Source organism: Coniophora puteana (assembly GCF_000271625.1).
Source record: "Coniophora puteana RWD-64-598 SS2 unplaced genomic scaffold CONPUscaffold_13, whole genome shotgun sequence".
Classification (NCBI taxonomy): domain Eukaryota; kingdom Fungi; phylum Basidiomycota; class Agaricomycetes; order Boletales; family Coniophoraceae; genus Coniophora; species Coniophora puteana.
The window spans coordinates 185786-212370 of NW_006913065.1; the positions used below are offsets into that span (position 1 = coordinate 185786).

At 54.8% G+C, this 26585-nt stretch overlaps 12 protein-coding genes across 12 annotated transcripts; 6 read left to right on the forward strand and 6 right to left on the reverse strand.

The window, feature by feature from the left end:
- Window positions 1-1535: 1535 nt before the first annotated feature.
- On the reverse strand, window positions 1536-3737 carry CONPUDRAFT_76226 (uncharacterized protein; the record flags this gene model as incomplete). The annotated part of the gene is made up of 7 exons (XM_007774725.1): window positions 1536-1795; window positions 1860-2020; window positions 2080-2225; window positions 2275-2454; window positions 2507-2659; window positions 2726-2967; window positions 3029-3737. The coding sequence occupies 7 exons, from the start codon at window positions 3735-3737 to the stop codon at window positions 1536-1538; spliced, it is 1851 nt and encodes a 616-aa protein (XP_007772915.1).
- Window positions 3738-4622: 885 nt separating this feature from the next.
- On the reverse strand, window positions 4623-6388 carry CONPUDRAFT_157777 (NAD(P)-binding protein; the record flags this gene model as incomplete). The annotated part of the gene is made up of 11 exons (XM_007774799.1): window positions 4623-4773; window positions 4834-4913; window positions 4994-5077; window positions 5155-5187; window positions 5239-5389; window positions 5459-5554; window positions 5620-5672; window positions 5774-5987; window positions 6075-6112; window positions 6195-6290; window positions 6350-6388. 11 exons carry the CDS (start codon window positions 6386-6388, stop codon window positions 4623-4625), a joined length of 1035 nt encoding a protein of 344 aa, XP_007772989.1.
- Window positions 6389-6702: 314 nt separating this feature from the next.
- Window positions 6703-8301, reverse strand: CONPUDRAFT_92600 (uncharacterized protein; the record flags this gene model as incomplete). Its single annotated transcript, XM_007774800.1, has 8 exons — window positions 6703-6921; window positions 6990-7055; window positions 7138-7374; window positions 7441-7613; window positions 7666-7720; window positions 7778-7886; window positions 7954-8164; window positions 8241-8301. 8 exons carry the CDS (start codon window positions 8299-8301, stop codon window positions 6703-6705), a joined length of 1131 nt encoding a protein of 376 aa, XP_007772990.1.
- A 587-nt stretch (window positions 8302-8888) lies between these two features.
- Window positions 8889-11875, forward strand: CONPUDRAFT_157779 (uncharacterized protein; the record flags this gene model as incomplete). The annotated part of the gene is made up of 11 exons (XM_007774801.1): window positions 8889-8987; window positions 9038-9138; window positions 9187-9796; window positions 9862-9990; window positions 10055-10184; window positions 10275-10408; window positions 10507-10569; window positions 10635-10699; window positions 10760-10785; window positions 10851-10937; window positions 11007-11875. 11 exons carry the CDS (start codon window positions 8889-8891, stop codon window positions 11873-11875), a joined length of 2313 nt encoding a protein of 770 aa, XP_007772991.1.
- Window positions 11876-12408: 533 nt separating this feature from the next.
- CONPUDRAFT_168430 (NAD(P)-binding protein) lies at window positions 12409-14320 on the forward strand. The gene is made up of 11 exons (XM_007774802.1): window positions 12409-12653; window positions 12721-12816; window positions 12876-12913; window positions 12976-13201; window positions 13264-13316; window positions 13387-13482; window positions 13535-13685; window positions 13744-13776; window positions 13853-13936; window positions 13994-14073; window positions 14138-14320. Exons 1-11 carry the CDS (start codon window positions 12603-12605, stop codon window positions 14280-14282), a joined length of 1053 nt encoding a protein of 350 aa, XP_007772992.1. The 5' UTR covers window positions 12409-12602; the 3' UTR covers window positions 14283-14320.
- A 393-nt stretch (window positions 14321-14713) lies between these two features.
- On the reverse strand, window positions 14714-15678 carry CONPUDRAFT_76230 (S-adenosyl-L-methionine-dependent methyltransferase; the record flags this gene model as incomplete). The annotated part of the gene is made up of 3 exons (XM_007774726.1): window positions 14714-15363; window positions 15423-15532; window positions 15584-15678. The coding sequence occupies 3 exons, from the start codon at window positions 15676-15678 to the stop codon at window positions 14714-14716; spliced, it is 855 nt and encodes a 284-aa protein (XP_007772916.1).
- Window positions 15679-16920: 1242 nt separating this feature from the next.
- On the forward strand, window positions 16921-18713 carry CONPUDRAFT_168431 (alcohol dehydrogenase protein; the record flags this gene model as incomplete). The annotated part of the gene is made up of 10 exons (XM_007774803.1): window positions 16921-16959; window positions 17021-17116; window positions 17191-17228; window positions 17292-17502; window positions 17567-17619; window positions 17679-17774; window positions 17836-17986; window positions 18048-18164; window positions 18225-18331; window positions 18394-18713. The coding sequence occupies 10 exons, from the start codon at window positions 16921-16923 to the stop codon at window positions 18542-18544; spliced, it is 1059 nt and encodes a 352-aa protein (XP_007772993.1). The 3' UTR covers window positions 18545-18713.
- Window positions 18714-18869: 156 nt separating this feature from the next.
- Window positions 18870-19554, reverse strand: CONPUDRAFT_76232 (uncharacterized protein; the record flags this gene model as incomplete). The annotated part of the gene is made up of 3 exons (XM_007774727.1): window positions 18870-19011; window positions 19071-19141; window positions 19204-19554. The coding sequence occupies 3 exons, from the start codon at window positions 19552-19554 to the stop codon at window positions 18870-18872; spliced, it is 564 nt and encodes a 187-aa protein (XP_007772917.1).
- A 511-nt stretch (window positions 19555-20065) lies between these two features.
- On the reverse strand, window positions 20066-20848 carry CONPUDRAFT_84579 (uncharacterized protein). The gene is made up of 4 exons (XM_007774804.1): window positions 20789-20848; window positions 20493-20728; window positions 20195-20424; window positions 20066-20135 (listed from the first exon to the last, which is right to left on the reverse strand). The coding sequence occupies exons 2-3, from the start codon at window positions 20505-20507 to the stop codon at window positions 20254-20256; spliced, it is 186 nt and encodes a 61-aa protein (XP_007772994.1). The 5' UTR covers window positions 20508-20728; window positions 20789-20848; the 3' UTR covers window positions 20066-20135; window positions 20195-20253.
- A 111-nt stretch (window positions 20849-20959) lies between these two features.
- On the forward strand, window positions 20960-21340 carry CONPUDRAFT_30601 (uncharacterized protein; the record flags this gene model as incomplete). Its single annotated transcript, XM_007774662.1, has 3 exons — window positions 20960-21004; window positions 21075-21236; window positions 21302-21340. Coding segments are annotated over 3 exons (246 nt in total), but the record flags the coding sequence as incomplete, so codon positions are not given.
- Window positions 21341-22207: 867 nt separating this feature from the next.
- CONPUDRAFT_168433 (hydrophobin) lies at window positions 22208-22691 on the forward strand (the record flags this gene model as incomplete). Its single annotated transcript, XM_007774805.1, has 3 exons — window positions 22208-22333; window positions 22413-22574; window positions 22644-22691. 3 exons carry the CDS (start codon window positions 22208-22210, stop codon window positions 22689-22691), a joined length of 336 nt encoding a protein of 111 aa, XP_007772995.1.
- A 1695-nt stretch (window positions 22692-24386) lies between these two features.
- Window positions 24387-25901, forward strand: CONPUDRAFT_63859 (uncharacterized protein; the record flags this gene model as incomplete). The annotated part of the gene is made up of 6 exons (XM_007774711.1): window positions 24387-24722; window positions 24782-24934; window positions 24984-25163; window positions 25215-25360; window positions 25421-25581; window positions 25642-25901. 6 exons carry the CDS (start codon window positions 24387-24389, stop codon window positions 25899-25901), a joined length of 1236 nt encoding a protein of 411 aa, XP_007772901.1.
- Window positions 25902-26585: the final 684 nt, after the last annotated feature.

Sequence of the window (26585 nt, forward strand, 5' to 3'; positions counted from 1 at the left end):
GCTTGGTGCTCAGAACGACCTTAACGCCCGATTTTATGGCCCAGGACCGACCGAAGACTCTAGTGCCACTGACTCTTCTGTAGATCAATTCCATACCCTTATTCAGCAGCATATGCGCCTCTCAGATGAAGATGAGCTTGACGACGAGCCCATTCGCAATGTATCCATCATTGGGATGCAGATTCCGCTTCGAAACCTCTTCAACTTCGCCAACAAGAGCTGGTCCGATCTTTACAAGCAGTCAGCCCGCCAGAACTTCGAAGAAGAGATGTCCATGTATGAATTATTAGAATTAGACTCAATTCCTAAGCAAGACGAGTCGGGATCGGACGGTAACATTGAGATCTCACTAGATGATACTACTCAGGAGGTTCTATTACATACTTCATAGTTTTTCTACGGTACAGACGAACGATGTATGCTATCTATGTTAATTTGATCTACGAGCCCCTGACTTCCCCCGAGATCTCCGCGCGCGTCCGGATCACCGGTCGCTCTCATAACCGAGACGCGACTAGATGCGTCAGTCACGGTCAGAAAATGACCGACATCTAGTCATCGTGTCGGTCACCATCGGTCACTGACCGACGCGTGACTTGGCATTCACTGCTTCGCAGCCCTTTATCTATTGCGCCCTATGCGTAATCACTTAATGAGGAGGAACACCTTGAAGCAGTGCATAGTCGAACGGCATTTCAAGTGCATGGGTCTTGCCTCGCCGTTATGTTGGGTAGAGCACTGAGGGGACATGTGGTACAGCTGTATGAGAGCGATCTAGACCTGGTGACTCTGAGTGTGCTGGTAGTGGGTGGGGATAAGAGGGGTTGTATAGCGTGAGCTAGACAACCTCAGCAACGGGAAGTATGAATGAGCTTCAACTTCTTGTGACAAAAGGGGGCGCCGTCGTTCTGCTATAAGCTGTTACACTGCAGACAAACTGCGATTTTTCTGTTACAAAAAGTGATTGAAGAAGGCGGACAGATGAAAGCCTTTTTCACCCATCTTTTGCTGTGCGAAAAGTTACTGAAAAGTTAAAATTTCGCCTCGGAGTTTGCATTTCTGTGCGGAGATTAGATAGAAACACGTCCAAATCGGGAAGTTAGAGTCCAAATTCGGTAACCCGTCCATTTTACCAGCGCAAAATTGACGCAAATGTTGGCTAAAAGAATACCTTTTCCTGTGCAGAAGGGGGTTCCAAAACTCGGAGGAAAGGGCTTTCATCTCGCCGCCTCTTTCTCTCGGTTTCATCCCGGATAAAATCGCCGTTTGTCTGCAGTGTTAGTGCTAGCGCTAGCAAGTGTGTGGTATCGGAGACTTGATCGGAGATTGATTTTCGGGCTCGAACCAAATCTCAGACTATTTAGCCTCTATCTCGACTACGAAGGTTCCAAGTATTAATCTCGTCAAAGTCTCATAAACTTGAAATCGGGCTCCCAGACTTGAAGCTTGCTCGCACAGGCATGATAGCGACATTATTACTGTTACGGCGCAATAATACGAAGAATCTCATAACGACATGTGCCCCAGCTAGGTATCTACCGCACCTCATCAATCACCCTCGACAACGTAAATTCCTGACCTTTCGGATCCACCATAATCAGCGGCACCTTGATCTGCGAGCTCCCTGTCCCGTTCGTCGCTCCTTTCCAGTTCCTGAACGCCCCAAACGATCCGGGAGAAAGGAGCCGGATGGATGGTTTGACGGAAGAACCCTTTGTTGCACCGACGGCGAAGTTCTCGTTCGCGTTGATCAAGCCGCTCAGTAATGCGTCTCGGGCTTCGGATGGGATGAGTCCTGCGCCAGTGAATTAATTATTAGGTCTCGAGATAATTGAGCCAGTTTAATAAACGACACGCACTATCGCCTGGGGATGCCTCCACAAAGAAACCGACACAAGGCGGCACCTTGCGATCGTCCAGCCATGTCGTGAACTCGGCGTGCTTCAGCCTATCAACGTGAGACACGGCCTCGGCGATATCTGCCTGCGTGATCAATGCATGAGGTAGTCTCATGGATTGGCTGCAGCATTTGTTATTGTCAGCGTTAGTCGAGTAAATATGTGGAGCGGAGCAGCTTACTTGCGACGTTCTATGTACTTGAGCAGAGGCGTCCCGTCAGTAGGGTCAAAGCCGACGATTTGTATGGCGTCAGCGATCCGATAGCGCCAAAGGCCGTCGTACGTCGTTACGATCGGCTCATATAGTTTACCCTTCTCTACTTGCCACTGATAAAACAAATTAAAAAACATCGCTAAAATTGCGTAGAAAACTCACAAGCTTCTTGAGCTCTCCGTCTCCGCCGTCAGCGGTGATCTCGAGCATCTCAATGTATCCGTCGTTCAGCGTCTTGATGACGTTGAACACCTGATCATGGTACGAGATACCCATCGCACACTCCGACGAAGCGTACACAGGATTGCGAATTATGATACTCGGGCCAATGTATGCTCTGACCTATAGGATCATCAGTCCTCGCTCATTCAGTAGGTACAGGTTCCATGCGCACCTGCGGTAAAACGCGCTCGAACGTCCCACTGCAGATGGCCGAAAGCACCTCGAGCTGAGGCCAGACCCTCACCGCCCATCCCTCAGTGGTACGCGAGGGCGGACCAATCATGCGCAGCTCCCGCGCTCGCTTTGTATCCGCACGGAACGTCGTCTGTTTTCGGCCATTATAGCATTTTCATTTTAGAAAGCAAAATAACAAGGTCGGACAGCCACTCACAGCAACAGCCGAATGCACACTCTCCGTGTCCGGAAACCGCGGCAGCTCCCCATTCGCGATCGCGCTCACGAGCACGTCCCATTCTTCGTCGATCCACCGGACAAAGTCCACGAACGCGGTCGACCACAGCATGCTCAGCGTGTCGATCGCGGGCTCGGCGAGCGCGAAGGCAGCGTGCGTGAGCATGAGCGAGCGGTAGTTGACGATGAGGCCCACGCCGAACGGTGCGGTCAGCCCGGGGACTAATAGTAGAAGTCAGTGGACCACAAAAGCCACAATGTGCACATAGTGAGAATAGCTCACTCGATTCCGAAAGACGCTCATGGTCGCGCTCAAAATCGGTGAATCCCCAAGCAGCTCTCGAGGCATACGCAGTACCCGCAGCGCTCGGTATACGCGTCACACCGCCGGTTTCATCGTCGCAAACGTCGACAAAGCTCATATACCCCGTAAAAACCGGTATACACATCACCCCGCCCTCCTTACTCCTAAACGGCGACGAGCCCGGCTTGAGGTACGACGGCGCGCCGCTCTTGACGTCGCGCCAGTAGTTCGGGATCAGCTTCGACGCCTTCCCCGACGTCGAGCTCGACTTGCCGAGGTTGCGGGGTAGCCCGGGCGCGAGGAGGTCCGCGACGTCGGAGAGGCGCGCGGGCGAGCGCTGCGTGAACTTGGCGATGTACGGCTCGTAGATGTCGTATTCGGTCAGCGGGAGGTCCGCCGCGGCGAAGGCGTCCGCGCATATTTTAGGGTCGTCCAAGTTCGCGCCAGTGAGCGAGCGGCGGAGGCCCGCCAACAAGTCGGAGGTGCGGCCGAACTGCGAATTGAAGAGGTTGCGGCTGATGATGCCCCGCAATGTGTCCTCGACTTTGGTCTGTAGCTGCGAAGCGAGGTCGGCGCCGAGAGAAGGGAGGGGGGCGATGTCACTGGGGTACCAGGAATTCGTCATGCTGCGTGTTCGGAGGGATCTTGAGTCAGCCTTTTGGCGAACAGCGTCGTCCCCGCCGTACATTATATATTATATCCTACAGCATCATATATCAACACCCACCCCAGCATTTGCAACGACACGCCCGAGCATCTCCGTTTGTCTGTGTCCGCCGCGTCTGGCCCACCCCCGTGTCGGAGTGCTTAGAGCGCTCGGCTGACAGTCCTATGTAAGAGCTTGCATACTTCTGGGCGTCTTTCTGACACCGCATCGGATCACAGACATCCCCGCAAACGTGGGCGATGCATCGTGAAGCACCTGTGCCGCTGTAAACCCCAAATTTCAGCAGCGCTCAGTCATCTACACATACTTAGTCGCTGACAGACCTTTGATGACTACAGTTGACCGTCGAGTTGGCTCAGAGTTACTCCATCCATACCCCTTTACTGGAGCCCGCACGAGTCTGCTGTTCAAAAGCGAGCTGAAGTTGAAGGATCGTGCCGCAGGAAGAAAGCCACAAAGCTCGGGCGCTTTTCCGAGTCGGAGTTCTCCACATCCGGAAGCTGATGTGATCAATTCATTGATCGCCCACGTGGCATCTGAGTCCGACGCGGGGTAGCATCCCCGCATTTATCGGACGCTGACGCGTAAAGGAGTCTGACAAGTGCGACGCCCAAGCGATACAAGAACGACTGTCTTTTGATATAGGGTCAGTCTAGGGGAGACTACCCAAGCGACGACTCCGAAAAGGCTGCACCATGGCCTCCAACCCAGCCCTCACTCAGAGAACATCCCCGTTTTGAGTACTAGCAACGGAAGACGTTTATTATTAAATATTATCTTCTCATTTCTCCTTCATCTACCGAGCTTACATCAGAGCCACTTAGCTACTTCTCGTGGTATGGTAGATCACACTACCTCAAATATCATATCCTCCCCAGTTCCTCACCCCTTGACACACACACGCACTCACTCCTCGACAACCTCAATCACAACCTTACCCACAAACCCCTGCGCATCCTGATACTTGTACGCCTCGCGCGCCCGCTCAAACGGGAACGTCCTGTCCACCACGGGCCGCAAGCCCCGCGCCTCGATGAAGCGGTTCATGTCCTCGAACCTGCACAAGCACAACATTACCACGATTATCATTACGACGGGAGATAGTGTCAAAGCTCACTGTCGAACGGAACCCACGACAACGCCGTTGAGCTTGATACTGCGCAAAATGGCCGGTATGAGCGGTATTCCGCTTGCTCCCTATGTCGAAAGTCAACGCGTGCGTGGGATAGGCACCTCAGAGGGAGCTTAATATGCATGAGAAGACACGACACACGCACCTTCGACACCGTGCCGATGAGGTGCACCGAGCCTGCCAGGCGCACCGCGTTGACGCTGCGCTCGATCGTGCCCAGTCCGCCTACCTACAGCACACACAGTACGTGAGTGGATGGCATCAGCAAACCCGCAGATGCGCGATGCCAGACGAACGAACGCGTACCTCGACAACATGGTCGACCCCGCGTCCGTTTGTCTACCCACATTCAGCAAGTCGTCCCACTCCGAGACAGCGAGGGAAACGCACGATCTTCTTCACCTCCTCGTCCCACTCGGGCGTCGTCTTGTAGTTGATTGTATAGTGGGCGCCGAGTTTACGGCCAAGAGCGAGTTTGGCATCCGAGGACGACGTCAGAATAACCGTCGCGCCTGACGCTGCTGCGAACTGCAGCGCGAAGCTGCGTCGAAAGCCATCGGTGGCGTTAGATTCCTCATATATCTAGTATAATCGGAGGGAGAGAACTGACATCGAGACGCCGCCGGTGCCGAGTACGAGGACAGTGTCGCCGCCCTTAATAGGCGTCGAGCCCGTCAGCGCGTTCCACGCCGTCAGCGCCGCGCACCTAACCACACCAAGCACAGTGAGCCCGCCGACCACACCCACCCCACAGCGGACACCACAACTCACGGAAGCGTCGCGCCCTCCACAAAGCTCAAATGCTCCGGCACCCTCACCAAACTCTACCACCCACACCCACACCGCATAAGCCCGTCGTACCACAACCCACGAAAGAAAAGAAAGAAAAGAAAAAAAACAGACGAATCAAACACGCGGCACTCACATACGCAGGCACAACGACATACTCGGCGAGCACCCCGTCCCGCTCGCCGCCCAGCGCGGCCCTGTTCTCGGGCGTCGGCTCGCCCGCGAGAAAGTCCGGCGCGAAGTTGGCGCACACGCGCTCGCCGACGGAGAAGAAGCGCCGTGCGTCCTCGCCGAGCGCGACGATCGTGCCGGCCATGTCGGAGCAGGGGACGATGCCTGCGCCGGTCGGTCTGGCGGTGTGCATCGGTTCGGTTCGATTAGCGGATGGATGTTGTGGTTGTGGGCGGAGAGGATGCGAGGAGGAAAGCGGGGCTTACAGGCCATAATCGCCTTTCGCGACGAGGAGATCGCGGAACTTCACACATTCAAATCGCACGTATAGGTCACCTCATCAGCGCGTAGCACTACAAGGACATCCGAGGGGACGACATGCGCACCTGGAGCGAAACAGCATGCACTCTAACCACGGCCTCCAGCGGTTTCGGCTCACGGAGATCCACCTGGGTAAGCTGGAGGTTCTGATACCCGTCGGCCTGCAGTATGGTCAGCTTTCCATGGGCGTTGATAAAGTGAGCCCAGCAGCGAGACGCACGTTAGATTTGTAGGCACGGTAGCTGGTGGGCAGAGTCATGTTGACAAAGACTAGTGAAGAGCACACACACAAGGCGACGCCTACTTATAAGTCGTCAGCAGGAAGGTGTATGACGTCGTTGAAATGCGAATGCAGGGAAGTCATGGAGGCAGGGAAGCGAGCAGTGGCGCATGATCCACAGGCGTCTATTCCAGCCTTATGGAAATACGACGATCTCTATACTGCAATAATTAATAACACTGGCCCTACACAGCTATATAAGCCCCCAAACACGCTCAACAAAAAACACGCCCACCAATTTACATACCTATCCTACACCACCCGCTCCCCTCCTCAAGTCCTACCCCCTACACCTACAAATCATCCTCCCCAGCCCACCATCCCCCCGCCCAGCGCGTGCCCGCGCACGCACCCGCGGCGAGGAGAAACGCCCAGTCGAACAGGCCGCCAAAGAGCGCGTACGCGGGCAGCGTTGCGAACACGTTCGTCTGCGCGTCGCTGCCGCCGCCGCTCGACGACGACGGCGGGAACATGTTGCGTAGCTGGACGAGCGTCGAGAGGAGGTATATGCCCTGCATACGCGGTACATTAAACGGGGTGAGAAGTGCGCGGAAAGCGGGGGGAGGGACGGGGTGCGTACCATGAGCTGTGCGATGACGAGGAGCATGAGCGAGGCGGAGAGCGAGCGCGATGTCGTGCGGCAGAGCTGCAGCACACGATCAATGCAGAGCGCATCTTCAGCCATCCGTCCTCCACACGCGAACGGGGAACGAGGAGACAGAACGCACCCGCGTGACGCCCCGCAGCACGACGCGCAGACTGCTCAGGATGATCACGCCCACGAGCGCGAGACTGATCTGGCGCGACAGGCCCGCGACGTCGAGCTCGCCCGCGCGGTGCGAGACGGCGGGGAGGAGCGAGAGGAGGTACGCGAGCGCGTGCGCGACGATGTCGCCGTACGAGGACGGGCTTGTCGTCTCCGTGTTCGAAGGCGAGGTTTGCGGGAAGAATATGTTGATGAGGGACTTGCGTTCGCATTATCATATTAAGTTAGCTTCGGGGAGAAAATGGAGGAACGGTGGGGGACGCACGCTGCACACCCGGCACGCGCAGTATACCGCCCACGCGCGGCTGAGCAGTCTGCCGCGGAGAGACTGCGCGTACGCGGCGGCCTCGCGCGCTTGTTTGAGGTGCTGTACGCGTGAAACCATCTGCCCCTCGAGCGCTTCGAGGCCGATCACTTCTTGCTGCATTGCGCTAAGATCTGTGCCGCGTTCACTGGTCTGTATCGAGGCGGGCGAGGAGACAGTGCGTACTGCTGTCGCGCTTGAAGGCGCGGGCGAACCACGAGCTGTTCGCGTCTGCGTCGGTCTGCAATGGTTGACGTTGGCTTCTATTGAGGCTTCTGAAGGATTAGAAGGGTCTCACACTTGACGCTGTATACGTGTGCATCTCCGCGCCGCGGGTCCTCAGATCCTCGCGCACGCGTTCGAGCGACACCTCAGCAGCCGCGATGGACGACGCGGTCGGCACGGCCCTGCCACCCAATGAGCTCAGCGCGTTAGCATATTCACCGCGCTGAAGCACCCAACGAACAGACGCACGTCTTCTGCCCGATAGCAGCCCATGCGCCGCTCACAGCGCCGATACCCGATATGAGGCCGAGGATGATCGTGCCCACGACGACGATGCGCGCGGTCGTAGCGGCGAGGAGCGTGTAGCTCGGGCCGGAGGGGAGCGGGATGTAGCCGAGCGCGAAGAGGTAGAGGGCGATGGGGATGGCGGTGAGGATCGCGCGGAAGGTGCGGGATATGTCTGTCGGTGAGGGAGTGAGGTCAAATTGCGGTTACATGGTGCTGCGGAGGCGTGGGGAAGAGGGAGAATGACGCACCGGACCTGTATGTGAGGGTGAGGCTGAAGGTGAACGGGACGAAGAGGACGATGGTCGCCATGAGGAGGCTGAGGGAGATCTTCCACCCGAGCATGCGCGAGCTGAGCAGAGTGAGCGTTGTTCGGACAGAGGGGAGGGACTGTGCGCACCTTGGACTGAAGAGGTCGAGTCCCTGGCACATGAGGATGATAAAGAGGAGGCTGCTCTCCGAGAACGAGAGGGAGAACCATGCCTGTGCGAGCAACGGGTGCAGCGCGTGCGATATCTGGGACTTGGAGACGGACGCAGACGGGGGCGGGAGAGAGGCAGAGTCGGGGTCGTCGGAGATGTGCTGGAGGTCGTTGTAGATCCTGCGCTCGAGAAAGGCGCGTGAGCCCAGGAGCAGCACGGCTCTATACGGTGTTCATCTGTTTCATAAGATGACCCTCTCAAGATTACACAGTTATTGACCGACCTTGCAGCGAACGTCACAAGAATTGTCCCGAGCATGTCAGAGACTTGGGCTGGTCGAACGAGTGAATGAAGGAGGTGCGTCATGTGTGGCAGTGCTGTGGCAGTGCAACACAGGCCTGTTGCCCCGCTGACGGACGCAGCAACTCACTTGACACTCTCTTACGATTTCGACGACGACGAGCTACGACTAGCTGCATGGACGACCGCACCAACAAAGCAGGTGCGACCACTCACGTCGAGACAGAGAATGCAACTGCAGAGGGACTCAGCTATAATCACCAGCCCCAGCCTGTCGTGAGTTCCACATATGCCCTAGGCGCTTACGTTTGACAAACTGGTCCTAGAATGAGCTCATAGCAGCTGCTCAGCGCGGCGACCTCGATTCCGTCCGCAGGCTCATCGACTCGGGCGAGGCCACCGTCAACGACCGCGATGACCAAAACGTGTACGTCACCTCCCCCTTTTCTCCCCGCCTCCTTCTCATCCACCACAGCACCCCGCTCCACTGGGCAGCCATCAACGCCCAGCTCGCCACATGCCGCTACCTCCTCGACCAAGGCGCCGACGTCGACGCCATCGGCGGCGACCTCCAAGCCACGCCCCTCCAGTGGGCCGCCCGCTCCGGCTACCTCTACGTCGTCCAGCTCCTCATCGCCCACGGCGCCGACCCCAACGTCTCCGACACCCAGGGCTACAACGCCCTCCACCTCGTCACCCACTCTTCCGCCGTCATGCCCCTCCTCTACGTCCTGCACCAGCCCGTCACTGTCGACGCCCGCGACGCGCAGGGGCACACGTCCCTCATGTGGGCCGCGTACCAGGGCGACGCGCTCTCCGTTGACCTGCTGCTCAAGCACGGCGCGAGTCCGAATCTGAAAGACGACGCGGGGCTGACGCCGCTCCACTGGAGCGTCGTGCGTGGGAACAGGGTCGTGATCAGACGGCTGGTCGAGATGGGCGGGGATATACATGCAAAGGACGCGGAGGGGCGGACGCCCCGCGATATGGCGGTCGAGCTTAAGAGTCTGGGCGCGTGGAAGCGCGCGCTGGAGGAGGGCGGGATGAACGAGTACGGCGTGCGCGCGTCGCAGCCGCTCAGCGAGGTGCGTTGGCCTGCCTGACTGGCTGCTGCGAGGATACGCTTGCTGATGCGGGGTCGGGATGGCAGCGCAACACGAAGATCGCGATATTCGTCATCCCCGCTGTGTTCTTCTACCTCATCTTCACGACGCTCGCTATCTTGCCGTGGTACACGGGCATCATCCTCGCCATGGCCGAGTTCTTCGCCATGCATCATGTGCGTCTTCTGCCCCGCACCATTTTATCCCCATCTCACCTCAGAAACGTCGACTGTCACATAGATCGTGACCCGCGTCCTGCTCAACAAGAACACATACACCGGGACCGTCAACCAGAGCCCGTACTTTGCAGGCATCATCGCCGCCTCCCTCATCTGGGTCGGCTTCTGCTGGGCCCGCCGTCTCCTCGGCCGTGCGTATCCCCGCCCCTCCCTCCATCTCTTTTTTAAAACCCTTTTACCCCGCTCGTCCTCCGCGATGCTGACACGCTCCACCCGTGCAGAAACCGAATCGCACCCGTTCGTCCACCTGGGCTTCGCGCTCTCGCTCGGCCTCTGCGCGTACAACTTCTTCCGCTCGATCACGCTCGACCCGGGTCTGTGTCCCAAGCCGGCGAACGACGGCGAGCTCAAGGCGGTGCGCACTACCTTTTTTCTTCGTCATCGTCGTTGTGGTTTCTGGTGTATGCGTTGGCTGACGCATCAAATGTGTGTTTGCGTTTGTATCGTGCGTAGATCATCGAAGACCTCGCGTCGGAGGGCCGGTTGAATGGGCAGACGTTCTGTATACAGTGCATGGTGAGATCGGTCGGTGGTTTATCAAGGGATGGGACTTACAATCTATTTGTTCGTTTGTTTTTTAGGCAAGGAAACCGCTGCGCTCGAGACACTGTCGGAACTGCGATCGGTGTATCGCGCGGAGCGATCAGTGAGTGACAAACACGCTTGTCTACTGGAGTCGTGTATGCTGAGGCGGTGCATTTTCTAGTCACTGCCCGTGGGTGTGGAATTGCGGTACGTCCATGTTATCCTGTTTGGCCCGTTAGTGTACGTGCTCAACGGGTGATTTAATGGCGCAGTCGGCGCGGGAAACCACCGGCAGTTCCTCGTCTTTGTGACGACGCTTGTTGTTGGCATTGGTCTCTTTGACTATCTCACCTACGAATGTACGCACCCGCCCTTCCTCCTTCTACAACCCATCAGACAAATCTAAACCCGCACGCACCCATCCACAGACTTCTCCAACGCCCTCGCAGCCGCATCCGACGCCTCGACATACCCCGTATGCTCCGCGCTGCTCTGCGAAGCGGCCTCGATCGACGCGTTCCTGCTCTGCGTCGCGCTCTGGGCGACCCTGCAGCTCTCCTGGACGTCCGTGCTCCTCCTCAGCCAGTTCTGGCAGGTCGCGCGGCAGCTCACGACGTTCGAGGTGTCGAACCTCGGCCGGTTCGGGTTTATGGGCGGCCGCGGCGGGCTTGCGGCGGGCGGTGCGGGTGCGGGGATGCAGATGGGGCATCAGCATCGGGGGCATGCGAGTGCGGGTGGGCATGGGCATGGGCATGGGCATGCCCACGCCCATGAGGCTGCGGGTGGCGAGGACGGCGAGGGCGCGCAGGAAGGCGCGGAAGGCGGCGGCGGCGGCGCGCCCAAGCACGCGCACGCGCACAGGCGCTCGCTGTGCGGCGGGCTGAGCGCCCCGGGGACGTGCGGCGCGTTCGTGCTGAACCTGACCGGGCTGGACCGGTTCACGCGCGGGCGCGCGGCGCGCGGGCTGCAGCTCGCGTCGAGCAAGGACGGCGCGGCGCGGAATCCGTTTGATCTGGGGGTGGTGAGGAACTGTAGGGACTTTTGGACGATGGGGCGCGAGGTGGGGGTCGAGTATGGGAGCGTGTATGATGTGCCGATGGAGGGGTTCGAGGAGGCGAGAAGGAGGAGGGAGGCGGAGCGCGAGGAGCATGATGGGGTTGGGCGGGGAGGTGGGGCGGGCGGTCTTGGTGGCAGTGGCAGTGGAAGCGGGAGTGGGAGTGGGAAGGGCTTGTTGGCGAGGTTGGGGCTGAGGATGGGCGCAGGGAGGAGGGGGTATGAGCCGCTGAGCCAGGTGTAGTGTGTGATATTGGGTTTTTCATTCCATCCCCCGACTGTTTTCATACGATACGCCTTTTCACGCCCCCCTTTTGTGTGTTTCTAAGATCCTCGAATGTGTTTACATAGCGTAACTTACTGGAATCTGAATATTTATGCGTTGACGTTCGTTGCAGGTGTCTTCTTGTTTTTCCCGGCGTCAACCGAACCTTTATTTGAAGGAGGGGCATGCATGCTGCCCATGCCATCCTTAGCGCAGAAGTCCCAAGCTTATCGAGGACTCCGCCGGCGTCTAAACCTCCCCAAACAGCTGCGGCACGTGCAGCTCGCTGCGCCGCTCGCGAGCTAAACAAGCGCCTGGTCACTTGTTGAGTTCTTCGTATTCTCCTCTCCGATCATTGCTGACTTTACCAACTCCGGGATGGTGTCTCCAGCCTGAGCCGCCGCCGCCGACATGAAATACACAGGTGGGGCCTATCGTACGCTAAAGCGTCTCCGTCTCTCGCCGCTGGTCGGGATGCTTACTACTTTGCACCGTCTGGTGATGGTGAGGTGAAACTTGGACGCGGTACTGAGTCAGCTTCGAGGGTGCCGCATCATATGTGCTACGCAATGAGAACGTGCGTTCGGCAGCGGGGCGTTGCGAGTGGTATAAAAGAAGCGGCAAGTCTGTGGGGGGACTGGGTTTTATCATCGCGCGGTTGCTCTCACCTGAGCATCACCATAGCAGACTTCGACTTCAATCTGAAATGGCTAGCTATAGCTCTCTCCCAAAGACTATCAAGGAGTATCGCTCCAACGTGTGTCTTGGTTTTTCTTCTGTGGCTGGCCGTGAAAGCTGACAAGTCATCCTTTTTGGGATGGCAGAGCGATGGATATCGAAAGCTCAGGCTCTGCGAGGCTCCGTTGGAGCATCCAGAGGCGGCCGAGGTGCTCGTCAGGGTGCACTCCGTGTCTATGAACGTGAGCATTGAATGATCCTGTTGGTTTTCTCCCATAAGCTGACCATAGCTTGATCTCAGTACCGCGACCTGGTCGCCGTCGAGGGCACATACGCAGGGTGAACATCGAACCATCCAGCTCGACTGCACCAGAATGTCTGATATCTCCGTTGTGCAACAGGCTTAAACCCAAACCCAACGTCGTCCCGTGCTGCGACGCCGCCGGCTCCATCGCCCTCCTCGGCGCGGACGTCGCCTCGAGCGGCCAGTGGTCTGTCGGCGAGCGCGTCTGCGTACAGGTCGCGCTCGACTATCGCGACGGCGAGGTTGGGCCTGAGACGATGGCTAGAGCTCTGGGCGGAGCCATCGATGGCGTGCTGAGGGAGTACGTGCGCGTGCCGGCTCATGTGCGTTTGTTACTTGTGATTTGGAGTAGGGAATGTAGTCATGAACCTTTTTTTCCGAATAGGCCCTGGTGAAGATACCAGAGAATTTGACGTACGACGAGGCGTCGACGCTTCCGTGAGTTTGCTTTTTTTTTTTTGTCTAGCCAAGGATTCCTTTAGTTTACCATGCCGTGTTTTCTCGCTAGATGCGCCGCGCTGACGGCATACAACGCGTTATTCGAACTCAAGCCGCTCAAGAAAGGCGATTACGTGCTCCTTCTCGGTACTGGAGGCGTGTCAATGTACGCATGGTGCAAATCATCTTTTCCGTCGGAATAGCTCACATCTGCGAAGCTTCGGTCTGCAATTCGCAGTGGCCGCAGGCGCAACAGCCATCGTCACGTCGTCGTCAGACGAGAAGCTCAAGCTTGCCAAGAAGCTTGGTGCTCAACACACGATCAACTATAATAAGATAGAGAACTGGGACGATGAGGTCCTCAATATTGTATGTCACCCAACGCTCGAGTGACTTAACACCAAAGCTCACTCTTTTTCTCCTGTAGACCGGTGGACAAGGTGTAGACCATGTCATCGAGGTAAGAACGCACCTTTCCGCTTTATGGACGCAGACAGTTCCTCAAGGGCTAAAAACGTCTGTCTCTCCGTAATCAGGTCGGAGGCTCTGGGACAATTGCAAAGTCCGTCAACGCGGCGCGCTACTCGGGCTGCGTAGACCTTATCGGATTTGTCGCCCAGGTTTGTCATCCCAACCACTTATTATAGCGTTGTGGTTTATTGACGACAATTTTCTAGGGCGAGAACCAGGTCCCGGTGGGCCTGACGATCCACAAGGCGCTTGTCGTACGTGGTATCCTCATCGGTTCTGCAGCTCAGTGAGTACTCTGCCTGTATCCAGGGAACGAGTAGCAACTCTGAGCTAACTCACTGCTCTCACAGGTTCGAAGCGATGAACCGGTTCATTTCTGAACATGACATTCACCCGATTGTCGACAAGGTCTTCTCGTTTGAAGAGGCAGTTGACGCATTTGCGTATCTGGGATCGCAGAAACATGTGGGGAAGGTTGTTATTAGGCTTATCTAGGAGTGAGGTGAAATAGGACGTTTCATATGTACGACAATAAGCATAGTGTGTGCTTGAATAAGAATAAACACCACTCTTTTCTCGAGGTTACTGTGCCCACTTCGTATCGACTTTATCGAACCCACCGTCTGTATTAGTCTTCACCTTCACGCGCCACACCCGCTATGATAAACTTAGTTGGCGGTCTTCATTTTGAGAGCGGCAAGCGACCATTACCTATACTTAGCTTATTTGGTATTATGAACTCTCCCTCGCTGGATCAATGGGCATGGATATTAAATAAATAAGAGATGCATTGCACACAGTATAAACTTCGAACATATACGCCACAATGTTGAATCACAAAATCCCACAAAGTGTCGAATAGGCGGAGGATTCTCTGAGCTTTTCTAACAGACCATGTTGGGAATTGTGTGGGACAGTTTACATGATCACGGCTTTGTAGCATAAAACGCCCATGCCTCATAGTCAGGTCCATCAATGCTACCGACCTCAGGTCCATCATCCTCACAGGCCTCCATGAGCTCGTCAAACTCCTCAGCCGTCTCCACACCTGGAGTACCACCCGATCCGAGTAGAACATCCTTTATGGACGCTATCGCAGATATGTATGTCCCGCGCGCCAACATACGCTCCTCGTCGGACCATTCCTCCGGCGCAAACGAGCTGCGAGCCATGGTGACATTGATACACCCCACGTCTTTGAGCATGTTCTTCAACGCACCGAATCGGTCATCGATCAGTAAGTTCCTTGCCCTGCCGAGAGCGTTTGCGACGTGGTACATGTGCCTGTCCGCCCGTATTCCAAACACGGGCTCCATCAGCTGCACGGATCCGCCGGGCTTAGTCACCCGAAGAATCTCAGCAAGTGCGATGGGCCATTCGGAAATGGTGAGAGCGCTGAACAGGACGCTCTGGTGCACTAAGTCAAATTTGTTTGTCCAGGTTCGGGGAAGGGAGAGGATGGAGTGTTTCAGGAAGGTGATGTTGGCTGAATTTTGTGGGAACAGGTTCGTAGACATATCTATGCCAATTATTTTGACCAGAGGAAACACATGGCTCATGTCCTTGACCCAAGCCTCTACGCAATATCGATCGTCAGGATACAAAGCATGCTGAGTAAGTGTTATGTAAATACACCTGTTCCGCATCCGCTGTCAAGCACTTCAGCTTCTGAGCTCAGGCTGACTGGAGTGTAAAGCACGTTATTCCCAAAGCTCTTCTTGAGGATCTTGTACTGGTTATCGAGTCTTGTGCATTTTAAGTGACGCCAAAATAAACACAGCTGCACAAGGACGCACCTGACGCCCTCCTGTCTATCGTTGGAGAATACATACGCAGACTCTGGGATTATATGAGAGCTCTGCTCTTGCGAGGCACCTTGGGGTGCAGTCATGGTGAGGAATAGCCAAGCCGTAATCGCCTCACCATGAGCCTATATAGTCGTGTGATCATAATATTTATAACGATTGGAGAACTTTAGAAGGATCGGCACACACAAGTACTAATTTAACCGAGCCAAGACTATGTTCTTTTGGAACCGGAGCACGTCCGTCCTCAGCTGCAATTGTTACCGCCACAAGTGACTTATGTAACACATTCTAGCCCACTTTTTCTCAGACGGTGATCGTCGATGGGCCTTATAAGAAAGTACTTATCAGCAAACCTACATGTACGAGGTCACGCAATGTCATTTGGTGATCTGAAAACCCTATGAAGCCAAATATCTCGGAGGAGTCCATCATATGAGCCCGGTAGGGAGTCGCGTACGTTGAAAACAAGAAAGTTGCTTTTCCTGGTTCTCAGAATGCAGAGAAACTGCACCCATGGGAAGCACATGAGCACGCCACAGGCGCACAGCGCAGGCCCCTCGTTGACCCTTTCTTACTAAACCATCGTGATCATATCACCGTGAACGCAAGGATCTCGCTAAGAACTAGTGCATAGCGGCGTCCACTTCAAGGTGGTATTGGCTGCGCAGAGCCTACCAGTAACAGTGAAGTTCAGTGGATAAGGGCATGTGTCCACTAGGGTTTCCTTTATAGTACGCATCGTTGCGAATGATGATGCAGTTAGTACTCATGTATGACGCGGAGAGATTACATACCGTACTCGCACAGAATGTCTTCATTTCCTCGGAGCTAAGGGGAGATAACAAGAAAGAGTGCCGGGTGTATCATGATAGATCATGATTCATCAATCTATAGTAGACGCTCACGATCAGGCTGGTGAAGATTCCGGATAATCTGACCTACAATGAAGCATCCACTCTTTCGTGAATTGAATGCCTTCTAACGCAGCGAGTGCTCAGGCGAACGACCGTAAGATGCGCTGCCTTGGCGGTATAATTCCCAATCCATCAATGATGGTTTGAAGCAAGCAACGTTTTCCCGACAACAGCGGCAGATGCACAAATATGGGTGGAAAAGCTCACGCTCTCTAAGACTGAGATTTATACATTTGCCAAAATACAAGCGTCGCGTCTTTGTGTTTTCCGTTGAGTACCGGGCTACATGAGCGTCAGCGCTGACTTTGTTCTGATATCCCGATGCCTTCGTCTTAGCCGGTTGGATATAAAGGCTACAGGAAATCTTGCGGTTTCTGAGTCGTCCGGCATATCCGCCAACGAAGCACTTACATGGCTCTCCCAGAGACAATTCGAGAGTTCCGCACTAGTGTATGTCATTCCCCCGTTCTGAAAGAAAACAAGTCACTGACTAGTGCTTATGGGACAATAGCACGATGGCTACCGCCATCTCAAGCTTCGTGACGCTCCTCTCGAGAAGCCATCAGCGAACGAAGTCCTCATCAAAATTCACTCTGTATCTCTGAACGTAAGCATGACACGACCCTTCCTGTTTGCATTGCGTGCCATACCTTCTGTTTATCACGTTGACATCCACCCCAGTACAAAGACCTTATCGTCACAAACAGCACATACAAGGGGTGCGCTCTCCGTCGCTGACTTATCTTCCGCTGACCATCGACTGGCCCCACTCCTCCGAACAGGTGGAAAGACGACGTCGTCCCGGTCTCCGACGCCGCAGGCGAGATCGTCCTCCTCGGTGCAGGCGTCGTGGGATGGACCGTCGGCGAGCGCGTCTGTGCCCAAATTGCGGTCGTTGAGCACAACGGAGACATCACTCCCGAGTCGACCGCAAGTGCTCTGGGAGCGGGTGTCGACGGCGTGCTGAGGGAATATGCGTGCGTCCCGGTTCATGTACGTATCGTACCTTCGTTCCTCGAGGAGCTGCTGAGGCTTAGCGCTGGGCGCATGACCGTAGGCGCTCGTGAGGTTCCCGGAGAACCTGAGCTATGACGAAGCGTCGACTCTTCCGTGAGTTTGTATGTGAAAAGAAAGGGGATACCTTGACTCACGCAGGAATATTTGCCAAGGTGCGCCGCCTTGACAGCGTACAACGCGCTCTTTGGCCTCAAGGCGCTCAAGAAGGGAGACTCGGTCCTTCTCCTGGGCACCGGAGGTGTATCAATGTGAGCAACATGAAAGAACGTGCTTTACATCGCTTGGGGTTGCTGACTGTTGTCCGGGAAGCTTCGGCCTGCAGCTCGCAGTAGCCGCAGGCGCGACCGCCATTATCACGTCCTCGTCGGACGAGAAGCTCGAGCTCGCGAAGCGGTTAGGCGCTAAACATACGATCAACTACAACAAGACGGAGAGCTGGGACGAGGAGGTCCTGAAGATCGTGAATTTATTTCTGCTCAGTTAAACAAATTTTCACGGAGCTGACTTTCCACCAACACAAGACCAACGGGCGGGGCGTGGACCATGTCGTGGAGGTTGGCGGCACCGGGACTATCGCGAAGTCCGCGAACGCTGTCCGTTATTCGGGTTGCTTAGACTTGATCGGCTTCGTTGCCAAGGTTTGCCATACAGCAGTGTCTCCCATTCGTCTTCGCTTCCACCTGACGATCGATGTACAGGGCGAGCACCAGATTCCGAGTTCGCTGGGCGGACACCAAATTCCGCTGGGTGTGGCCATTCTGAAGGCGCTGGTCATCCGTGGAATTATGCTCGGTTCTGTGACGCAGTAAGTACTCTCTAATTGTGATGGCTGGTAGGAACGGAGGAAACTGACCCAAGACTTGTGAGGTTCGAGGCAATGAATCGGTTTATCGCTGAGCATGATATACACCCTGTGGTCGATAAGGTGTTCACTTTCGAAGAAGCGGTCGACGCGTTTGCGTACCTTGAATCCCAGAAACATGTAGGGAAATTAGTCATAAGGTTAGCACGGGACTAAAGCAAAGTCTGGGTGTCGACGCAATGCACTGCAACTTGAGCATGTTCGCGTTGATGACCTTGTATGCTGTGGAACCGACCCACCTCTTTCGATGGACTCTCTCAAAGCCTGAAGCGCGCGGCAGTGTATAATAACCAGCAACAGTATATATAACCCTTACTGAACCAACTAAAAACAAGTGAGAACCTTCCTTCCACCCAGTGAAATGTCTCAAATGGTTTGTATGTGACGTATGTGACTAAAGAACGGTGTCCGTCAAACGAGTGATTGTATGCATAGCCTCAGGAAAAACCATGGGCAGCCCCGGATATTGTCCGTGAAGCGTTTAGCAGTCGCACGTGGGGTGGTAGTCGCTCTGGGCGGCGTACTGGAGGTAGTCGGCAAAGTTGTTGTAGGGGATCTCCGCGGTGTCGCAGTTGTCAGTCCATGCGGCGACGATGTCCCAGAGGTCAGAGACATAAGCAGCGCTAAAGTGAGGAGTTCGTGTCAGTAGGAATAGTTTTATGTAATAAGTCGGTGAACGTACTCGGTGGGGTAAGGACCGTTCTGACCAGACTGCTGGGCGTTAGTGGCGTTGGTGCCCGTATAGGTGTTAGTCTGTTACACGGTCCAGGTTAGGGAATAATGGTAACGTGTAGACAAGAATCAAGAAGACGCACGAGAGCACCGTAGTACGCGTCGATGATGTTCTGAGTCGACAGCGTGGGGCTGTTGTTGCTCATCTTGTTGAAGACGTCCTGGCTGAGGCGCTGGGAGCCCTCGGAGGTAGGACGGGGCTGGACGTTGGGGAGGACCTGGTCGATGAGACCGTCGGTGCCAGCATCGGTGTCGGCATCGCAGATGGAGGCGAGGACGCAGTACTCGTTCTGGAAGATGCCCTGGGAGGCAAAGAGCTTGCACTGGTTGACGACTTCAGCGCAGGAGCCGTTGTCTTCGGGGTTGGACGAGGAGGCAGCGACGGCACCGATGGCACCAGCGAGGATGGCGAAACGAGTGAAGGAGGAGAACATGGCTGCGAGTGCTGGGGACCGCGGGGAGGGCAAAGGAGCGATGGTTGAGTCTGTTGGAGGCGAAAAAGATGGGCCGCGCTGGCAGACAGTGAGCCGCTTTTATCTGACGCTGAATGCAGCCGATGCGGCAGCCAATCAAACGCGTCCAGGGAAATTGGGCTCGCCTTTGTTCGCAGCACGGCATCGCCTGGCCTGGGCGCCGTTCGTAATCGCAAACTCATCACATTCCTTCATGTGGATAGCACTTCAGAAACCTCCGGTAACCACCTGTGTGCGTAACACGCGCCCGTGAGCTACCGTGGTCAAGCTTGAGCCCACCTCTGAGGTCATAGACACGCTCTCAACTGACAAGCAGGTGTCTCCTCATCCATCTCAAGGGCACCCAGCAGGTTCGTAGAACGTTTGAAAGCGAAGAAGGTGCCGATGATGGTTGGCAGTCGTCGGTCCATGTCCATGTCGAGAGACTTCGACACCATAGAAAGTGACAGCCACCATCAATTACCTCGCTTGGCGCATCGGACTTTTGCGTGCATCTGATGTCAGACGTCTCCACTTCGGGACTAGACCTTCACTCAAAAGCTGTGCGGTCATGGTTTCACTCTCGCTTCGGTTGACATTGCCAATGCTTATCACTTGATAGTGTCGATAGAAAAATCGTCAACGCGCAACGCCGGTGGTCATCTCTTATACACTGCCGAACTAGTATTGATGCTGAAGGTGGTGTAGCTTCTCGAACATGTATCGAACATGTCTTCGGAAACAAGGGTCGGCAGACTGTGACGCAAATTCCAACGGAATGAAATCCCCGTCGAGCCCGAGAGTCCAGACTCGATCGACAGAGACGTGCAGGGATATGTCGGCAGCCAAGAGGTGAGAGAAGGGTCTCAGACCTTTAGCGTAAATGTACTGTTCGTCCACTAACCGGTAGTGCTTCGCAGACTCGCGTCGAACATATTTTCCACGTCTGACCCACCCCCGTATACACGCAAGCAGGCATAACCCACAAGGTCTAACCACAGATCATGCCTACAATTACAGGCTTAGTATCTATTTTCTGCATGTGGTGACTTGCCTGCAGTTCTCGCGCCCTCCGAGCGAGATACTTCGAAGATGGAAGCGCCCCGCAGCCGATAGGAAAGTCTCACCTCTGATCGGTCTCACCTCAAGCTTCTAGGTACGAGACATCACATCTAAGTGTCCCGAGTTAAACCCTAAGCAAAACATTCGCGAGCAGAACTGATGCTTCCCTTGGGCTATAAAAACCACACGCTTCAGCGTCGTTCCTCCAGCTCACTACAACCCAAATCCCCTCACCCGCATTACCATGTACACCTTCGTCATCGCTGCTGCCACCCTCGTCACCCTCGCCATTGCGAGCCCACTCAATGCCCGTGACGGCAACGGTCAGTGTGCCACCGGCACGCTGTCCTGCTGCAACAACGTCCTCTCCGTATGCGCCTCCCAGTTCACATTTTGATCATTATCACTGACGTACTGTACGCACCGTTTTCTGCTTGCAGCAACATGACGCCCAGGGCCCGCTCGGTGTCATCGGCCTCGGCCACATCCTGGACAACATCGCCGGCAACGTCGGCGTCAACTGCAACCCCATCACCGTCATCGGTACCGGCCAGGGCGCGACCTGCACCCAGGAGCCCGTCTGCTGCGACCACAATAACTACGTGAGTTTCCCCGCTTCGCATTTTCATAAATATCCTTCAGTGCTTTTTGCTCACTGCATCTGTAGAACGGTATCCTCAACCTCGGCTGCACGCCTATCAATGTCGCTGCCTAAGCGTATTGCTAGTAGACACGTCACTTACACTAGTGTCCGTTCCCGAACCTACTTTGGTTTATATACCTTTGGTCTAATGTAGATGATCCGACCTGAATGCCAATGCGATCGTCTATGGATGTATGCTTTATGTTCAGCAAACACCCACTGTGAAAGTTATGATCATCACTTGCCGTCTGGTATACTTAATCAACTGAACGACTCGGAAGAGCCGGGCTACAGTATGGAGAGCTCCTTTTTGGACCTCGCTTTGTTTATGACTAAGTAACACTCACACAAATATGACTCACTGGACTACATCGGTGTACGGTTTCTGAACAACGACGGGAAGTCAGGATCTTTCGAGCCTAGATTCCCCGTCAGCCAGTGTTACAACTTCTGTCGCAGTATGCGGCTGTATGTCAGTTCTGCTTCCGTCGGCAGGATGAGAAAGAGAGGCGCCTGACCATTGACGATCTGCAGTATTGAGACAATTACGAGCCTACCCCATGCTATTGCCCTGACCTCCTGGTTCAATAGGCTGTGTCGTTCGCTAGAAGGATGTTCTGTGAGCACCTGAGACAAAGTATAGTCCGAGATTACCACCCGAGACTGGCTGAGATCGCCATATGCGACCAGGTTCAATTAACACTTCCCATACCATCGCTCGAAAGCGCTTGGGAGTACTGAGACAATCTGCGCTCACTTACTACTGAGACAAAACGTGTAGCGCACCCGGGTTCCCCATACCCTCTTGGAGGTGCCAAGGTAAACCTCGTCATCGTCGCCGTCGTCAATCGGAGGTGTGCTCGAGAGGTATAAAAGACGTCTCGAGAACGACGACTAACCCCAGCCCACCAGATATCCAGCCAGCGAAACATGTTTGCTACTCTTGTTATTCTCCTTCCCTTTGTGCTCGCTAGCGCCGCGCTCCCCCAGGATTGGCCCGACCACAACGGGCAGTGCACGACTGGCGCGCTGTCCTGCTGCAACAACGTTCAGCACGTACGTGATAGCTGCATGTGGCCCTACTCCCTATACCCGACTTGCTGACTACCCACCCGCCTGATTGTCGCTCTCATAGGTTTCGGATGTCAGCGACCAACTCGGTCAGCTCGGTCTGGGAGACCTCCTCAACGGCATCGACGGCCAAGTCGGCTTTCAGTGCACCCCCATCATGGGCATCGGCGCGGGCCAGGGCGCGACGTGCATCAGCGAGCCTGTTTGCTGCGACAACAACAGCTTCGTAAGTAGCTTTCTGTTTACCTCGTCTTGAATGAGGACAGAAGAACTTACCGATTCGTACCATAAACAGAACGGTCTCATCAATTTGGGCTGTTCTCCGATCACCGTCATTGCGTAGAGGGTCTGATGGCGCCGTGTCTTCATGATGACTGTAACGTTAGATGTATGATAGCTTGCGATTACGATTGTTATGAAATTGCACCTGTTCCAGTAAAAACCACGCGCATGAGATGGACTAAACCTGGGACACTGCTAGCGATGAGAGCAAGTCAGCGCCCAACGCGAGACCAGCCTCAGGCATGTGTTGAGAGCGGCATCACACTGAGTTGGCGAGGCGCTTTGCGGGTGGAATTCTCACTCTCGTAAATGCGCTGCAGCGGGAGAAACCGTGTGCCGATTCTGTTCGTGCAGAATTGACGATATGTCCCATCTGGCTCGCAGCAGGCCCGTCCTGCGTAAGTTGCAGCCTTGACAGAGCAGCTGGGGATTGACACCAATTGTTGGAACATATTAAATGGAGCATAAGTATGCTCTTGATTCAAAACCGTAGAGTGATGAGGTGAGGGAGGTTTAAAAGTAAGTCGAAGGATCGGTTGTGGCAACGTCGTGGTTGTGTTGCGCGTCTCCAGCCGCGTTCGGATGCAGTAGCGCACGTATACAATGGCTCCACTTTACGGCAGGTCTGAGAGCGTGAGCGAGCGCTCAATTGCTCGTGCTCTACTCGCGTGTTACAGCTTTCGGGACAGTGGTTCGGCAGGATTTCGGTGCTCTAGCGTTCGAGCCTTTCTCCGTAGGCCATGTCCGTCATCACAGGTAAGTATGTGATCTTCGGTCCTGGGGCGAGTGGATCTTCACTGATCTGTATCCTTCTTAGGTTCACAGCGGCACAATGCCTGTGTGCTGCATGTGGACGCATCTCATAGATGCGTCCGACGACAACGCCCCGTTTGCAGCCGAGGTGCGACATCGGATCCTAATTCAAATCCATTCATTTCAACTAGCGTTGACTCAACAAAAAGTAGTCATCACACCTGTCGTTTACACCATCGAAGGCGCCTCCGCATTGAAGGACTAGCGACCAGACTGCCGAAGCTCCTATGTTCAACGACGAGGAGAGAATGGGGAAGGAGAAGTAGAAGCTCCACTGCTAGTATATATTGTGGCTCTGGTCTGTCATCTCAAGGTTACTCACTCGGAACATTCGCATAACACGCCAAACATGTTTTCTACTCCTAGCGATCCAACACCTCTGGCATCACTCAGCGTCGACCTCGCCTTTGGTCTACAAGCTCGCGTCGAAGCTTCCCTCCGACGCATCATCAAGTCGAACCTCTTCACCACCCAGTTCGGGCGCACCTCAGACCTGCTAGCTGGACTTCGCCAAGGGCTCTCCAGTGCCGACGCGGACGACATTGACACATGTGCCAAAGCGTTCGAAGATGCCAATCTCCCCCTGACCGAATACGACGTGTATGCGCCATACATCTCCAAGTTCACCCAATTCTCCCCCTGTCAACTCTCCGATGTTATCGATCTACTCGCTCCTGGGCTGCCCCGGAATCTCGGCAAGTCAAGCTCAACATCTGGGAAGGCATCCAAGCTCATCCCAATGTACGGGCGTGACCCCAACAACCCACCACCATACTTCAAGCTCGGCGCTTTTCCGTGGTCAGGCAAAGTCAACGGGATGGCGTGTGCGCCAGTGTTTACTGGGTACATGCGGTTCGTCGAAGTCCGCGACGACAACGGAAGCATCACGCGCATACCTGTTGCGGCTGGCTCTGGCTACGCTACACGTGCCGTTCTAGGATTCATGGACTCTGATCGCGATTATGAGCGCCTCGATGAGTCCAGTAAGCCCGTTTGGATTCACTCGCCTCTGTTGTACGTTGATCATGCGGCCCCAGCCCCCGGTTTCACCGCACCATGGGGCGTAGGCCTCATTGTTAATTACCGCTCGCTCTTGCTTACGCACGCAGCGTTTGCCCTGGCTGAACCTTCTCTCGACTCGTTGTGCATGACGTGGTCTACTGCACTCGTGGACTTTGTCCGGTGGATTGAAGAAGAATGGGAGACGCTTCTGAACGGTCTCTCGGTCGGAAAGCTACCCCAGTTTCCAGAGACGGACGACGTGTACTCCGTTATAATGGTATTTTATCAGTTCACTTCCTGCTGTTCCCTTGCTGATGCCTAGGTCGACTACTGCAGACGAAGTTTCACGCTGACCCGGACCGAGCCGAGCAACTCCGCAAGATTGGCCCGCCCTCGCGAACTGCTGAGGGCTGGCTGAAAAAGGTCTGGCCAAATCTTGAGCTCCTCTCGGCCGTCTGCACCGGGACGTTCGCCCGCGTGTTGCCCCAGGTCTGAGATACTATGTCAATCCAACTTATAGACGCTGACATATCCCCAGGTTCGGGCATACGTTGGCCCCGACGTTATTATTCGTGTTCCGATGTACGGTTGCACGGAATGCTTCATCAGCCTCGCATACCACGATCAGTATCCAAGTGTAGTAAAGATGGTCACTGAAAGCTATATTGAGATGCTTGAGATCACTGCCGAGGGTGGAGATGGCGAGCTCAAGAAGCTTGTAAGTTTTCTCGCCACAATCCCTTTCTGCAACTCAGACGTTATTCCTTAGTGGCAGCTAGAGAAAGACAAACTCTACGAGCCCGTTGTGACAACACGGGATGGATTTTGGCGGTATAGAGTCATGGACGCCGTACAGGTTGTCGGCTTCGATCCTGTGGACGGCGCGCCTCTGCTCGTGTACAAAGAACGTCGCAAGTGAGCTTCCTTCACTTCACGCTTGAACTGAGCGGATACTTATGATGCCACGCGACACAGCCAGTCTATGAGGCTGCCCTTCGCTTTGATCACCCAAGGTGATATCGTCGAGGCTGTATCACATGTTGATGAGCTCAAGCACGTCGAGTTCACGGCATGGCTGGACGATCGCAAGGTGCCGCCCTGCGTCGGTTTCTTTGTGGATGCATCCCCAGGCGATAGTGCGTATCTTACATCAATGGGCATAATCTCGAAACCTAATCATCGACTCTCCCGCACAGGACTTATCCCGTCCACCGCCCGAGACGCATTACTGAGAGGTCTGATCGATGCAAACGAGAACTTTGCCATCGGTGCGAAGAAGGGCTCATCCGTCAAACCATCCATCCGCATTCTCTCTCCCGGATCATTTGCAGAGTTCAGGGCCTGGAAAGGAGCGGCGAACGGAACAGGCAGCTCTCAAATCAAAGTACCGCTCATTTTAGTGGATCCGAAGAGTCAAGAGTTCCTGTTGTCTCGGGTGATTGACGAAGTGCACTAGGTAGCTTTGGGACAAATAGCTTCATATCTCTTGCCTGAGTAAGCGCGAGTCATGTCTGAAAGCAAGAGGGCGGCGTCAGGAAAATGACAAGCCGCTTTACCGGCATTATCCTGACTTTGCCTAGATGAACTTACTTTTTCGGTATTTTCGGCTCTTTACTAGAGAATATTTGGCTAGAACACTGCATCAGTAGCAATTAAGCTGCAATTTTCGTTATGAAGAGGAAGCTACGAATCTATCAAACCGGTCTGAACCCTCAAAAACAGCAGAATTGTGGTTTCAATTTTTGGGAAAGTAGGTTCACTCTGGCAAAGTCAGGAAAGTGCGGTTAATGAACGTGTCAAAATCCTGATGCGAGAGCAGAAGTTCGATGGGTCACTACGACAACTAATGCAAGCCTACCTGTATTAGTATGGAGAATCAGCCAACCGAATAACGTAAGAAATTGGGGCAGGGACTCTTCACGAGGATCATGCAAAGGCCCGTCGCCCCAGCCTGGAACATTCCGAACATTCCCACGCCGTACTCGCCGCATTAAGTTTGCCAATCCCTCGTATCATTAAAATTATGACGCTTTCTTTGCTTGCCACTGTTTATTGCATTGCCTTGAAGCTCCGGTGGCGCCTTTGCGTGAAATCCGTGTCTCCGTTGCATTTTGCACTGGATCTCCATTGTGACACTTTA

Coding starts and splice junctions, on each gene's coding strand:
- CONPUDRAFT_168430 (XM_007774802.1), top strand. CDS start 12,603: ATGGCTAGCTATAGCTCTCTCCCAAAGACTATCAAGGAGTATCGCTCC. Junction 13,777..13,852: donor GTGTAGACCATGTCATCGAG/GTAAGAACGCAC, acceptor CTCCGTAATCAG/GTCGGAGGCTCTGGGACAAT. Junction 13,937..13,993: donor TTATCGGATTTGTCGCCCAG/GTTTGTCATCCC, acceptor ACAATTTTCTAG/GGCGAGAACCAGGTCCCGGT.